This window comes from Poecilia mexicana, unplaced genomic scaffold (genome assembly GCF_051168715.1).
Source record: "Poecilia mexicana isolate PSO_F unplaced genomic scaffold, ASM5116871v1 scaffold_15, whole genome shotgun sequence".
Lineage (NCBI taxonomy): Eukaryota > Metazoa > Chordata > Actinopteri > Cyprinodontiformes > Poeciliidae > Poecilia > Poecilia mexicana.
In genome coordinates this window covers 7,201,575-7,217,506 of record NW_028263384.1, presented here as the reverse complement: position 1 = coordinate 7,217,506, position 15,932 = coordinate 7,201,575, and the positions used below count along the sequence as shown (strand labels likewise).

The following is a 15,932-nucleotide window of genomic DNA, read 5'->3' as shown; positions in this document are numbered from 1 at the left end:
TTAATTCCGAATCACAAAGTATTCTGGGAGCTGTAGGCAGATGAAAAGATTTAGCTGCTCAACCTCTCACCTCTAAACAACATGGGTGGCATCAACTAACTTCTCACTCTATGGTTACCTAGCAACAACTACTTCAGTAACTTACGAAGCAGCAATTTAATTTTGTGCCGCTGTGCCAAGCTGTGTAAAAATAAAATGCAGTGACATGGAGTGAAAATTGCGGCAGTATTTCAGAGATTTAAAACAAAAACATTAATTAATAATTATCGATGGACTGATATGAAATGCTTATATTGTGATACGTTTCTCACCCATATATTCCAGTCCTATTTTTACAGTTTTTAAATCTTCTCCAAGGTAAACTTATTTTGTGCATATACATTTTTTCCCCACATGAAAACATGACGTGAAGTTGCCTTAAAGAATTAAAATTTTACTGTGTATGTCTGGGGTGTCCTGATACAACGTTCAGTTCGATATACCGATAATGCAGCTCAAAGTATCGGCCGATACCAACATTGACTCGATACAATATCAGCACAAATTCTAAATAGTTTTACCACTTATTTGTAGTGTTATTATTCAAACAGAGATCAGTAGTAAACAATAGGTAAAAAAAACAACAGACCCATTTATCATTAACTAACCGGTCTGCATTTGGGATACAAGTACTGCTGGACAGAAATCCTGGGCCGGACTAAATGCTAGAGTGGAGTTCTTCTACTGGGACGCTTCTGTCTGAGACTTTAGGTACATGCCAACATAATTGATACCCATTATTTTGGCTGATATCAGACCGATAGTCAATATCTATATCGTATCTGAACACCCATAGTGTATGTATTTATGTATTATGATGTTATGTACAGAAGAATTAGAAATAATAAGGCATACTACTGATCCTAGATGAAGGGAAATTAATTCATATACTCCCCATTAACATATACAAATATATGGCTAAGTCAAAAGTTCAAGCTCACTCATCCTGGGCATTAAACCCATATTGATTTTGGGCTCCTTTTACATTTCATTTTTCAAGATTACATGGTAGTACAACCAAGTTTGCTGTGTTTTTGTTCCATCCTGGTAAAAGAACATCTCAACTCTATCATTAAATGCCCTGAATGAATATGATGTACTATGTCCAGAGAAGTCTTTATTGCATTAAGAGTTTAATGTATTTTTAATCTAAAAGACCAAACCATTTAATAAAACACAAATTTGTTTGAAAGCAATTAAGGATTCATGCCTCCGGGGGCTCTTTATCCAAAATTCAAACCTTGAAAACTCCAAAGTAAATTTCAAACATTTACGAGAATTTCCGGCACCCGAGCAAACAACGAACTCTCCAGTATAACGCTCAAACTAAATTAGTAAAGCCTAGCAGAGAGTCAAGTTTGTACCTCATGTCTGAGTGGGTTTGTGTGTTGGGGCAGAAAAAAAAAAAAAAAAAGAAAAAAAAAACTCTGGCACACAATGTGAAAATGAGAACTCTGTATAATTTCTCCCTCATTCAAAGATCTGTTGCTTGCCTTTCTTGTTCCAGATAAAAGAGGTGAGGCAAACAAAAAAACCTCAAAAACATGAAAGCACATATTCCATTAAGTCTCCTGAGGGGTTCGTTGGAAACAATGGTGTCTCCACATTAGGAACAAAACAAAAAGCATGTTAGGAGAAAGTCAAATGGAGACCTGTGCGGCGCTAGCTGCATGGATAACCCACCATGGATTAAAAACAAAACAATCAGTAAACAGTGTCAGACGTTGCGAGCTCCCTCCTCTGCTATTTATTACTTGGAGGAGAGAAACACCAAGAACAAAGAGGGAAGGAGAGGGAGTCAAAATAACAGTATTTCCTGATTTTTCTTTTCTAATTTGCTAGCTGCGATGCGAAGCGTGCTAGCAAGCGCCATCCCTGCGTGGCTGGCTGAAGCCTAATTAATAGGGGGGGCCATGGTGATGGAGTTTGGAAAGTTTCTTTGCAGGCAGACTGTTGGAGGGGGCAGGCCGAGGTGCATTTAAAGGACTGTGAATGGTGATGAGGGGAGAGCGGCAGAGAGACGGAGAGAGTGGGGGCTAGGATTAGCCGTTCTGCTCGGCAGGCCTTGTGTATCACAGCCCACAGCGTTTCTCTTTCTTCCTCCTCTAAGGTTCTGTTCTTTCCTCTGACTCCATTTTTAATGAGATCAACAATTAGTCCAATACAGAAATGCTGAGGGAGCAAATAAATCAAGTGTTATCTTCAGTTTGTCTCTCAGTCTTTGTCCTCGGCTGTTTTTGCCCCCCCTTGATAAGAGTTTATTAGCGTTGATTTTGGTGCTTTAACTTAATTTATTATTGCTTTCAGACTTTATGACCTAAAATAAATCTTACCTTGTAAATGATGCCTTGAAATTGGGCCTCTTTACAAATTCCTGCTCTTCCTGAAACTCCATCTTCAGGAAGTCATCACAACATCACTACAAACACTTTAAAAACAATTTTAGCAGCACTGCGCTGAGAAGTAGCTCGTATAATGAGCTCAACAGATGTGCACTTCCTCCAGATGTTTGCCAATTTCTACTGTCTAGTCGAAGGAGCTGAGTGCATTACTGACTGTGTCTCAGTGTGGATTCCCTACAGCACGCTTAAGGGCTTTGCATGGTTGAGCCAAACTGCTGAAATGGGTTGTCATTGTCGCAGTTGCATGTTGAAAATCATGTTATTTTTCTAATTTAACCTTCCAGAAGTCAGTTTTTCAGTAACTGAGCAGGATAGCTTGAATTTGTTTTAGGATTTTTTTCGGCTCTGGTTGCCTTTTAGTTGATAGTGAAGCGACAGTAAAGTGGGTTATGAGAGAGCAGGAGAAGACATACGGCAATAGTCAATGGGCCGGGAGTCGAACATTGAGGTCCTGAAACAATCCAGGATGGATATTTTAAGTACTGATTGTCCAAGGCTGTGAGGAAGTATGTACTGTTGGACTAAAACACTGAACTCCCCCGGCTTGGTTCTGATCCGATGCCTTATGTTATTTTCATGGAGATGTTGGAGCTCGTCAATCATCATTTCACCATCCTTCAAACTTGTGAACTCATGATAGTCTATCCTCTCTGCCATGATTGTTGTCTTTACTGTACTGTTGTAAGCCACATATGTAGCAAAACACCATGACCTACACTGAAACGGGAGGCGATTCACAAGAGCTCGACTTGCTGTGTCTTGTGGACCTTGAAGGGTCTTCACCAAATTGAACATCCTGGAGATGTAGCCGACTCCCACAACATTTGAGTCTCAACATTTCCAAATCTAGCCTGTATCTACTGATGTCAACTCTGGGTCTATCTGCTCCCCCACCACTTTCCTGTGAAATCGGACAGCAATTCATGCTCTAACTCCTGTCCTGTGGCAAAGAACTGGGTTTCACAGCCAAAAAAGATGAAAATGATGCCATGACGAGGGAGTGATATGGCCAGCATCTCCCAGAGTTCACCTCCCTGTTGTATGAATCTGAAGGGACAGCAGACTTACCTCTACAGAGAATACGGTTCCTTTTACATGGCTTTTTACAGTTTTTGTGCTTCCTCTGACAACTTCTCTGATTCCGAAAATGTCACTACCGAAGTGTGTTGTGCTAAGCAACACTCGGTAAAAATTAAGATTGGATTTTGCATTTTTTTTACCTACCAGAAATGGTCAAGGTGAAAATATACCAGTTCCAGTCGGCAAATGATCTCTTGACGCATCTCTCAAAATATGAACATCATGTCACATCAAACTTTTTAATGCTTAATCTAGCATGTTAGCTTACCTGAAAACAAACCCCAGAATTAGTTTGGCAATATTTGAATCTCATCTTACATTTTCTCACACATGGAAGAAGCGATCTAGTCACCGTGCATCTATAATTTCCTGTTCCTTTTGTTTTCACAGTTCTGACATCAAGTTGAATTCACTTTATTTCTTTCTCAAAATCAGGCACTTCTTCTTTGTAACCTGCATTCAGTCTTTGTCATTTGCATGCAGGGCACTTGATCTTCTAAAACAAAGCAACTAAAGGCAGGGTGTAAAACAAAAAAGACATCTGAAACAAATGACTTGCGCAGCCTAATAATGGTCATTGTGATAATAACCCCAATTTCAGGGAAATGGAAAGCAGTGGGAAATGTGCAGAGGCAGCGTTTGCTACCGCTACAAGATGTTATTAGAAGTGTACGGTGTTTTGAACACAATTTGGACGCACAATATGCAGTGCTGATTAATAATTACTGGCCTAAAGAGACGGCGGACGAGAGTGAAGACGTAATAGAGGGGGTGGTGATTTTTAGACCCGCGGCTGTTGTCAAATGACATTTTGTTTTCACTGAGGATTAGGCAGAACCCCTTTAGAGAGCATAATGGAAATGTGTGAGTGACTGCAGAAAGTTGAAGTCAAAACCATACGACTGTGACGTTTGAATTACAGCAAATAAGTATTAGCGATTGTCAGTTTATGAATTACTTACGATGAATATTTCATGTTTTTACTGTGAATGTCGGTAAATAAATAAACATAAATTCCCTTCAGAAAGATTGTGGCTCATGTTTATGCTTATTTTCATGTGTGAGGACCTTCAGGTGTGTCCTGACCTCCTGCTGCCTTGGTTCCTTTGCTTCTCTCCACGTTAGCTGGATCCAGCAAGCTCATGTCGGATATCTTGACTCCGGATCGGGCCTCGGCTATAAGCTGCCGGGCTCTTTCTCTTAGCTGTCTCCGCCGCTCTGCATCGCGCTCCTGCACACAACCAGAGAAAATGGCTCTTTAGAGGGCAAATGTCATAAGAGAACTGCTTTTATAGATCTGCTATAAACATATCATGAAAGCAACATAAGGACCGTATGTTCATACCATTCTGAACTTCTTCAGGACAACGTTATCCGTTTTTGTTTTGTTTTTTATTTTTTATCTCAATGCCACACTCTTTCCCTGCAGTTTAATAGCAAGAAGTATTGGAGTTTTTAGACCACAAATAAGCCTGTCATGCTAGATTTTTGATTGGCAAGAATTATGCAGGACTACATAAACGCAAACACGAATCTGACATAACATTTTTAAAGACTACATTGTTTACTCAAACGGTTTGCTTGAACAGCAATCACAAACACAACTCCCACACATTTTCCAAAAGTCACTGCAAATAAATGGCTTTCAAAAGGCATATTTCACTGTATTTTGATGTGAGAACACCAACAATCCTTGATAGCGCTAGCATAAATACATCATAATGGGATTTTCCACTGTTTTTCAAAGAAGGTAGCTCATTTTAAAAGCTGTTTTCAGACACACTAAGAGCCTTTGGATGCAGGCCATCAGAAAACTTCCATGGTATGGAACAGCACAGCATGACCATTGATGTAAACAGGAATCAGATTGCGTTAGCAACAAAGAGGTCCTGATGGGAATATGTCTAATGGACACATAGCCCATTGCTGTGTTGCAACAAGTGAAAGCCAGGAGTGGTGACTCCTCAAAGATCAAGGTGCACAAAAGGTAAAATTTGGAAAAGTGAGGCCTGGAAGATGATGAATTTCTGCTCTTGCCCCAAAACTCGTCTCTAAGTTTGTAAAACTTTTCACCACAGGATTATAAAACAAGTCTTATACAAATATTTGCTTTACAGGAAGGAAAAACACAGGGTAAAAAAACACACAAAAAAATACAGGGACAACACATCTTATCCCACAGGAATGAAAACATAGCTCTGTGTGAGTCAGAGGCTAAACCACTAAGACAACATTGTTGTCAGACACATAGAAGTGCGTCAGGCCAGAAAATGTGTTGTTTTGCAAGGTTTTACAGTTTATGTGCATGCCGTTGGTACAAAACGACTCCTCACAGATCCAGATATTATATAAATCAACCGTAACAATAACAATCTTTAACAACAATAATGAGCTGAAGCACAAACTCACTTTTTTCAGTGCCTGGGCCAAATGAACGTAAGAGCGTTCGACACCAGATGCTGTCTGATTTCATTTCAGTGTGTTACCTTCTCTCATCAACCAAATTTGTAGCATTAGTTAAGTGACTTCTTAGGATTTATTGACATGTGAGTAATCTAGCAATGTTTGGGTGACACTGTGGGTTAGAGAAAAGGGAGAGCTGAGGAATCCCATACCAGATCAGAGAACTGTTTCTGTCCAGATCCCACTGATTGTAGTTAAGAACTGTCATCTACTGTAATGCTGCCAGAACATTTATGTTTTAAATTACTAGTGGTGATCTTCAATTAGCAGTGGCATTTCAGTAGTGACTCATTAAACAAAGTTTCTACAGATGTTCATGCCAAAATTCAATACATTTCCAAGCTCAGGTTTCCAAATTTCTTTTTGTCAGTTAATAAGTTGAAATCCAAAGCTCCAGAATGAATCTACGGTAAATATGATGATGGCCGTCACAGTTTAGATATGGAACCTGGAAAGAAGGAAGGACAAATGGAAAGATTGGGTCAATTTTCAGAATGTGTAGGAACTCTGTTTGAAAATGCACAAAGAGTTCCAAACGGAAAATTCAAAGGAAAAGTATTATACCAGCCCTGTGTCTCTGATATTTAAAAAATAATAAATTATCAGAAAAACACAACTACAAATGTTCCAGCTCTGCCCATCCATCCATCCATCCATCCATCCATCCATCCATCCATCCATCCATCCATCCATCCATCCATCCATCCATCCATCCATCCATCCATCCATCCATCCATCCTCATACATGCATATCCCTAGTGGGGTCGTGAGGGGTGCTGGTGCCCATCTCCAGCGGTGAATGGGCGAGAAGCCAGATACATCCTAGACAGGTCACCAGTCCTCTGTACTTTTGTATGTTTAAAAAAAAAAGTAAAAAAAAATAATTGCATTAGAATTTCTAACATGTTAAAATCTATGTAATCAATTAATCAAAATAAAAGTTCCAGGCCCAATTTGTATCTATACAGGGTCACCTCACATAGGTTTGGGTTTCGGTTCAAGTCTGACCATAGAAGATATACCTGTCTTTAAAAAGTTTTATCAAAATACATGGACAAATCTCAACACATTATGCAGGTTAGAGCACACAGGCACAGACTTCTCATCTTGGCAGCAGACAGATACAGTATTGAGCCGTCACCATCAGAGTAATGGCAGAAATGCCATTTTCAGGTGGTTTCAATATGATCTAACTGATAGCGGTGGCCACTACAGACACACACATACAAACACACACATAGCAACCACCATCAGTTAAGACAGGCACTTGCCTGCTGACGGCTCAACCAGCACAGACTCACTGCACAGTCTATTAGCTACAGTAAGCAGTGACACAAGCAAATATCCAGGACAGGTAATCTGAAACCAAGGGTCTTCTCACTCCTGATAGTCCAGCAGACTCTGTTCAAATGGGGACCAAAATTGCAACATTTACTACATTTTCATCTGGTGTAGTTTGTTCCATGTTGCACCGTCAAACAATCCAAACTTTTAAAAAGCTGTTCCCCATCTCGCCGATGAGGGAACGCTGCACTAAGAACCACTGAAGGAAATGAGATGAAAGTCTCTGAAGAAGAATTGAGAACAACTTCCTTCACAAAATGCAAATAAAATTGGAGTGGCATCAGATTTTAGCAATTGTTGGATTTCCCTTTTGTAAAAAAAATAAAATAAAATAAACACACAAGCCATTTCTCCCTCTAGTCCTGGACTTTCGTGTTTGTTTGGTTGTATTTACCCAGAAAGCCCTATGCTGTAGTCCACACCTGCTTTTGGAGTGGTCTCTGGCACACTTATTATTCACATTTGTATTTGAAACGCACCAGGCTTTAGGTAGACCAGAGTTTTATTACATGTTCACACCTGCTAAAATGAACCAGGCTTTCTTGGTAAACAGACCAGAGTTTGATTAAAGCAGACCTGGAGTGAACGCACCCTGAGTTTTGGCAAGACTTTTGACAAGTTAGTTAATTCAAACACACAAGACTGATATGAGAGAGCATTCCCATTCAAATCAGTGTACTGTTGTGAAATGTCATAAGTGAATCTTGGGCAGAAAGATTCACTACGAGTTAAAAGGATGTTAGAAAACAGAAAGCTGGAAGTCGCTTGTCTAACTTTTGTCACTGTAACAGACAGACTCGATATTCCACTTGTACGTGTGAACACACTCCAAACTGATGCCTCATCCCTCGAACAGAGCTCACCGCTTATGACCCAGGGGAGAGCGAAGCTGCGTTTCCCCATCGCCGCTTTCCTCCCTGTGGTTTCCTGTTAATCAGGCTTCTCCATATTGAGGCAGGGTTTTAGGGAAGGCCTATTGAAGCCACCCATTTATCCATTAACAAAACAAGCAGCGCCTGCTAATGAGCTACATCTCTCCATTTCCATGTCAATTGTTTGTTTGTAGCCATTGTTTGGCTGGGACAATGGGGCTGTATTGTAAATGACAGCAACCCTAATGCACTCTGCAAGTGTGTGTGCTGAGAGAGAGAAAGAGAGAGAGAGCGCCTAGGGGGATGGCCATAGGGAGACGGGAACGCACCTTTGAGAGAGACTGATAAAAAGAAAGACAGTCGGGGAGGGGGCGAGACAGAAAGGGAGATAAAGAGTGAAGACAGGAGGAATGGCTGTTACTGTTCTATAGAAAAGTAGATTTAAAGGGACGACTTCTTTGGTTTTTGACAAACAGAAAGCTTATTTATAACACCACACAAAAGTTAACATTGATTTGGTTTGTTCTTTTTAGAATATAGTTTAAAAACTGCTTTGCATCAAACTGTTAAAAGTTTTTCAGTTTGTATTCTTGGAATGGAAACCTACAAATGGGTTCAATAATTTCTTTATGTCAGCTTGGTTTTGTTCCAGGAGGTCTTTGTTTCCTTCTTACCTCCATCTTTTTCATCTGCATGTTGAGGAAGCAGGAATATGGATGTTTCCATAATGCAATATGATAACGGTAATGTTACAATGTTATGGCCTTCTGGCTATCGTCTGGTTCAGATATCAAATCTGGCCTTTACAGATACAACTACCACTCTGATGTCGCTCTATCTGTATACATATACATAAGCTCTGGAACCAACACAATCCAAAACATCCTTCTATATTATTGGTGTTGGCCAATTTTGGGGACAGAAAAACGGGAAATTGAGTTTGTCTGTCCAGGGGCAAGGATTAACACTATGGAAGCGGAATACCGCCTGGCTGCGGCAGCAACAGAAAGAAGGCAGTTTGGTGGAGGGAGAGGGAAAGATGTAGCCATTTTGTGTCTAATTTTACATGCATGTGCAGGTTGCGTTTTAAAATAGGACTACGTAGAGTGCGTTGTAAAAATATTCCCCTTGAAGTTTTTCCTATTTTATCAGGTCACAACCACAAACCTCAACATATTTTATTGGGATTTTTGATGGAACAGACCAACAAAGTCCTTGAAGTGGAAGGAGAATGATACAAGGTTTTTAGTTTGCCTTAATTTTACAAGTCATCAAATTAGCAAACAGGGGTGTCCCGATCCAATATTGATATTGGAAATCGGTAAATGTTATTGAATTATATCAGCCTGCATCTACAATCTAAGAGAGAAGCACTCCACTCCAGTATTTAGTCCAGTCCAGCATTTGTATCCCTAGGATTTTTATCCTGCACACAGACCTATTAGTTAACAATAACAACAGTTGTTCTCATACTTGATGTTGACTACTGTCCTGACTAATATCACTTGACCAAGCCTTTTCTAACATTCCACGCTACAAAGTAAGTAATAAAAGTAAGTATGATTCATGCTGATATCATATTTGGTAAACACTGGTTTACTCAAAGCTGCAATATCTGTATTGTATCGGAAGTCAAAACGTTGCATCAGGACACCCTTAGTAAATAATTAACCATCTTCATTTGCCAAGTCTGTGCACATACACATATGATTTTTGCTCTGATTTTTTCTGTATAATTAAAAATATAAACATATGTACAGCTGCATAAAACAAGGCCAAAGGTTTTTTTCTATTTTATATAGGGCTGAAACGATTCCTCGAATGATTCGAGTACCTCGATTACTAAAATTCCTCGAGGAAAATTTACCTGCCTCGAAGCTTCGTTAATTTATGTTTTATTAGTTAGCGCACCGTGTTCCGGCCGGGACTTCATTTGCGTTGCGCGGAGCTCTCACTTCCGCCTCTGAGTTGTTGACAAAAGCTAAGTCTCAGCGGCATTAAGTCCAATCTTCAAGATTGTCCCGTGGGGATTTTATTGATTGATGATAATGCCCGACTTTTTATCGTTTTTGGGGAACCAATAAGCATCCTTAAAATGCCTGGGGGAATGCCTGGAGTACGGCAGCATTTCTCCTCCGGGGCTGCTGGTTGAAAGCGAACGGCGGGAAGAGCGCTGAGGTGAGCGGATAGACTGAACAGGGCGGGCGGCTGAGTAGCTGATGCTTACCGTATAAATGTAGCTTTACCGACGAACCGCACAATAAATTTCATATCCCGGTCTGAAGAAACGGGTGGCGGAGCGCATCGTACATGGCTGGTAGATGAGTTTCTGAGTGTGACCAGTGAAGGTGTCGTAAATATCCCGTATTGCTTCCCCCGTGTTCGTCCCCCGGTCTAACGGTTCGTCAGTCCGCTGGTCTATTTCCTCCCCTCCACCCCATCTTACGTTCGTTCATTCGCCCTCTCCTCCCACTCCAGACGGCATTTCCCGTATTTTCAAACCCAAAGCGTGACAGGTTAGGTGGCAAGGTGAGTTTAATTAATCTATTAAACTCACTGAAGATGAATACATAAACTAAAAGCTGGATTGTAGACATTTTTTATAAGCATATTTATGAGCCTGCCTCTTTGTTATTAAATTCAATAGAATTTCAGATTTTTCTATAACTTTTCTTCTGGTTAACTTAGAAAGTGAGCTATTATTGTTACAGGTTAGTTTTCTAAACTACAAAAAAGCAACTGTTAGGGATGCTCAAATATGAAAAATTGGACTGATACTGATATCTGATAGTAACACCGGTATTATGCCAGATTTACCAATATTTCATTTTAGAATTTTTTTTATCCGATTACTCGATTAATCGTAAGAATAATCGATAGATTACTCGATTACTAAAATATTCGTTTACAACAGCCCTAATTTTATAATATGTATTCATCAAGTAATATTGCAAAAGAGAAAGGCGAAGTTGAATTAGTGCAAATATGCATGGTTTCAATATTGGTATTCTTGGATATCCATCAGAGAAAGCCTAGAGCAAGAAACTGTTTCTGTTTCTTGCTGGTTGTTACAAATAGCATTCTGTAGCACCAATCTAAAGGTAAACATCTCAAAACAGTTTGTGTCCAGAATGTGTGGGGTCTGTAGAAATGTTGGCTCCCTTTTTCCTGACTAGAGCTGAACAAGTCATGGATGGAGGGAAAGTTGGCATCAATGATCCTCTCAATAGATCTGATTGTTGCAGTTTGGACTTCTCCTCTTTTGTGAGTGAGCCAAATCACAATAATGAATTAGCACAGGTCCGACTGAATAATGGCCGTGTAGATGACCAGCAGCTCCTGCGGAAGGTTGCACTTGTAGAATTGACAGAGGAAGTTATGGTCTATGCTGGGCCATCTTCCAACCACTCATTATGTATAAAAACCATCTCAGATCCTGAGAAAAGGGTGGCTCCAAAGATCTGATCCCCCAATAAAGATCTTCTTTAATCTGACCTCAGTATAAATCCAGTTGTTCTACAAAGTCCAATGTTAAGAGAACATTTATGAACAAAACTTTGATGAACATGGAACAGACTGTGTGCTTGACACATTAAATTCCACTTTCATATGAAAAGTGGCAAATGTCATGTGACAAAACATGAAACTCAAAGTGTATGGATACTTTCAAGGTACAGTACTTATAGTAATCAATGTATTTCATTGGGATTTTATTTGACAGTTTGTATTTAACCTACATTAATCAGGTCCTTCAAAATAAAAGTAATCACATTAAGACAGCAACAATTTTTGTAAAAACTACATATAGTACATTGAATTTGCCTTGGGAATGTGACAAAATGTGAAAAAGTTTGAGCGATATTACCAACTTTGAAAGATGTCAATCACACTTGTTGAGAGTTTTCCTATTTAGAAAAGCGGTAAAAGAGAAAAGCAGATTCCCAGTTCCAACATCTGTCTTCTCTGTAGCATAAAGTGTTGTCTATGCATTTCTATGCTCTAACTATTGCAAATATGGATAAGAGGACATTGTTTCCCCTTGTAATTTAGTGCATTCCAAAACTTCAGCTCATTGCCAGACCTACTGAGGCTGGTGCCTGTCAATCAAGCGCTACCAACTTTGTCAGTCCAATTAAAACCCAGTGTTCTGTGGCAAAACGATATGCCAGAAGTTTTTTTAATTTTTTTTTTTTGAAGAGCAAATTGGTTGACCAGGTGGAGATTAAATGCCACCTAGCGGACATAGAAACAGGACAAAAGGGGGCACTCATACTCACAGTTTGCAAATTGGAAAGTGACAATAGATGGAAACAAACTCTTGCCTTAATGTGCCAACAGCCCATCGTCACGTCCAAAAGCCACGGGGACATAACCCAAGTAAAAACACAGACAGTACAAACCCAACCAGCTGCATCATTACACGATCAAAGTCAGGATGGAAAAACACAAGCAGAGAAAAAGGAGGAGAGAAAGTGTGACAGCTGGTGGTCAGTGGGTAACCCGGCTTTAAGAATGGAGGCTCAGGAGGAGAAGAGACTTTGCTTTTTTGAATGGTGACAAGAACAATTGTGTACTGTGTCTTCTATTGACGGGTGGGAACCTCCGAGGGGAAAAGGAGGCTCAACGGATGACTGCGAGGCTGAGACAGAGGCTTCCTCTGTGGGGCTGGCGTCGCGTGAGGACCCCTCTCTGCTTTGGAGGCTCTTTCTGAGCAGGTTGTCGCCCTGGTTGCTCTTTTTTGGGTGAGTGGGGGGAGAAAAAAGGGTGGGAGGGCACGCACCGCCGGTCATGTACAGAGACCTGGCGTGGGCACAGAGTGATGCTACACACACACAATCGCTATCTAAAAAGAGGTTGCCAACCTCCCAGATAGCCAGCCAGTCTGGCAGCCAGTCATGCAGTTCCAGACATTTGTCATGACAGGCTAATTCACAGTCAAGAGGTCCTTTAGGTCTCTATCTTGTCCAGCACACACATGCAAAAGCACTGCTGAACACACACACACTAAAGAAGTCGCATTGCTCAACACAGCTTAGATTGAAGGTTCAGCCAGGATACGGATACAACATACGGCTAGACAATGACTGAACAGATTTGTGTTAAATTTAAAATTTTATAAGAAAATGCCTCTGAGATTATAAAACTTTATATTCTCCTTGTACAAGTTTTAAGGCGTCTTCTGTTACAAATGTATGGTGTATATATTCTGACATTTAACAAGACTAGCAGTCTATTGCCAGAAACCAATGGGTTTGTGAGCAGGTTGTTTGTAAAAACATGATGAAAATTATAATTGATTTAAAATACAAAGTGTTTCCTACAACACTATTTAAAAAAAAAAAAAAGATGCACAACCCAAAGGGACTTGAGAAATGAGGTTTCCCACTTTCAAGAACGAGACTTCAAAATTGGACCAATCGTCTCCAAGCCGAGCAAAGTATATTCAAGTAGGTGAAACGGAGCAAATTAAGAAATGTGCTATGTTTTTTCCGGTCAAAATTAGGTTAACAAGGCAAGACAGAAAAAAGGGGGAGTGACAGAGGAGGAAGCAGGGAGGCAGATGGAGACGAGTGTGGAGCTTATCGGCTGCCTCCAGACGGACTGCGCGGATCAATGGGCATGCGAGGCCCACAGCGATCAATGCATTTGATAAAGAATTAAAGAAGAACCACTGTACATAGCTATCAAAGAACAGGGACACACCCTAATTATGATTTGACAGGTGAGCGCCCATGATAGGGGTCTGGGTGTGCGAATATATGAACGCTATGAATACAGAAATATGAACCTGCGAGATGGAGGTGACGGCCATAAACCTGTATGTCAGAGTATAAATGTTTAGAAACTAATGTAAAGGTCCAGAAGTGGTGTGTCCGTGTATATGTGCTATTTGTATAAGGGTGTGATGTTAGTGGGTATGTGTCTCTGTCAGGGACACTGTACTTCTGATTTCAGTGTCTGTTCTGAGTAAAGCTCTAAAGTAACTTTATACAGTTTGAACTGTAATCTGGTAAAGGCATTCTTTGCTAATACAAGTGGTTTAAGGTGATGTGCATTTTTCTACCAAGTATTGCTACAATGACTTGTTGGAATAAAAATTTAATTTAAAAAACTGATTTTCTGCAAAATGCAAAACATTTTCTACTATGAGAATCACTCCCTAATGCATATTAGGAATTATGAAATGTTGGAAAAGATCAGAAACAGAAGAAAACGTATGAAAATATTGAGATATTAAGAAATTTGTTTATCTCTCATTTGAGTTTGATCAGTCAAAATGCTCAAAGGAACGCCTTGTGGAAGTCAGTAACGATGTCATTGAAAAAATGTCTGTGCAAATTGTTCATGGCCTATCCGCAACTCGTGGTTCTCATGGAGAAGAAGGATGACATGTTCCACGATTTTATTTAAATTAAAATATGTCAGAGATGTTCGACACATTTTCACGAACCAGAGAAGCACCGCTCCTCCTCAAAGTGATTGCAGTTAGCTACTGGTCAGCTGGCTGAAATAAGGGAACTAAACCTGTCCCATAAAGAGAAATGGAGAAATGTACAGCCAAGGCAAGGAAACAAACGTTATGATACTCATCACTCTTATTGAGGTAACTCTACAGTTTTGCGACATTTTTATATTTTACATTTCTGTTTAAATATTCCTTGTTCACTTCCTCAAGGGAACAGTACAGTATTGGCCGATTCTTAAATGAGAAACCAATCTTATTGACCTCAGCAAAGGTTTGAAAATCAGCCACTGAAGTGTCATTATATTTATCAACTTTTCAAATAAAAAACAAAAGATCAGTATCAGCCAAAATCAGAATCATCAGGTCGGGACTTTGTTTTTTTTTTTTTTTTTTTGTTTATTTTTAAGATTGGTGATCGGTCAGAAATCAGTGCATCCCTAAAATTTCTCTAGGATGACTTTTTTTAAATGGCTGCTTTTGCACAAGCAATAAAATTGCAAGGAAATGGGAAGAAAAAAAAACAAACAAAAAAACAAAAACAAAAAAAACGTCAGTATTGTGAAAACAAAACAGGATGGATTGTGCCGTTTCTGACCCTTGCAGTTGGTCACACATGAACAAAGTAGTGAGAAAAGAAAGATGAAGAGGTATGTGGGCCCTGAAGAGGTTTGCGAGTGCAGGTGAATTACAGCTTTCTTCTCTGACGGCTTGATCAGCTCTTGTCCTGCAATTTAGAGAGCTGTCTTTCTCCTGCTCGTTAACACACACACACGCTCACGCACTCACACACTCAATTTATGCTCTGCCTTTGATCTCTGCTCCAGTCTATTCAGTCATGACACATACCCCCTCACTCCAAGACACGCGCGCAAAGAAACTCCCCACCACACTATTTAGTTTCATTCGGGGCACATTTTTGGGAAAAAAAAAGAGAGAGAGAGAGAGAAAGGAAAAGAAAAGAGGGGGGAGAGAAGGAAAAAGAGGGGAAAAAATGGAGAACAGAGCGAATAAAGGAGTGGCAGGCACATTCAAACAAGGCCTGGAGGAAAACTATTACTGCAGGGAGAAAGTAAAAAAAAAAGGGAAAGGACAAGAGGAGAAACAAAGAACAAAGTGTGGATGAAGGAGCAGAGTCCACAAAGCCATGTCAGAATTTTAAAAAGCAGCACCATTTTGTTCTGTACGTTGTGTACAGGCAGCACCTCACTTCTTGCCTTTTAATGGCATGACTGACGAGCAGAAAGGGCAAATGGAACTGTTATAAAT

General features: G+C 40.0%; 1 protein-coding gene across 6 annotated transcripts in view; it reads right to left on the bottom strand.

The window, feature by feature from the left end:
• The window catches only part of ehbp1 (EH domain binding protein 1), a 155,413-nt gene that overhangs the window by 54,319 nt on the left and 85,162 nt on the right, over positions 1 to 15,932 (bottom strand). For all 6 annotated transcript variants that reach the window (XM_014980194.2, XM_014980215.2, XM_088012942.1 and 3 more), the window contains one exon: positions 4,608 to 4,752. In XM_014980194.2, coding sequence (XP_014835680.2) covers positions 4,608 to 4,752 — 145 coding nt within the window. The remainder of the gene's footprint in view (positions 1 to 4,607; positions 4,753 to 15,932) is intronic.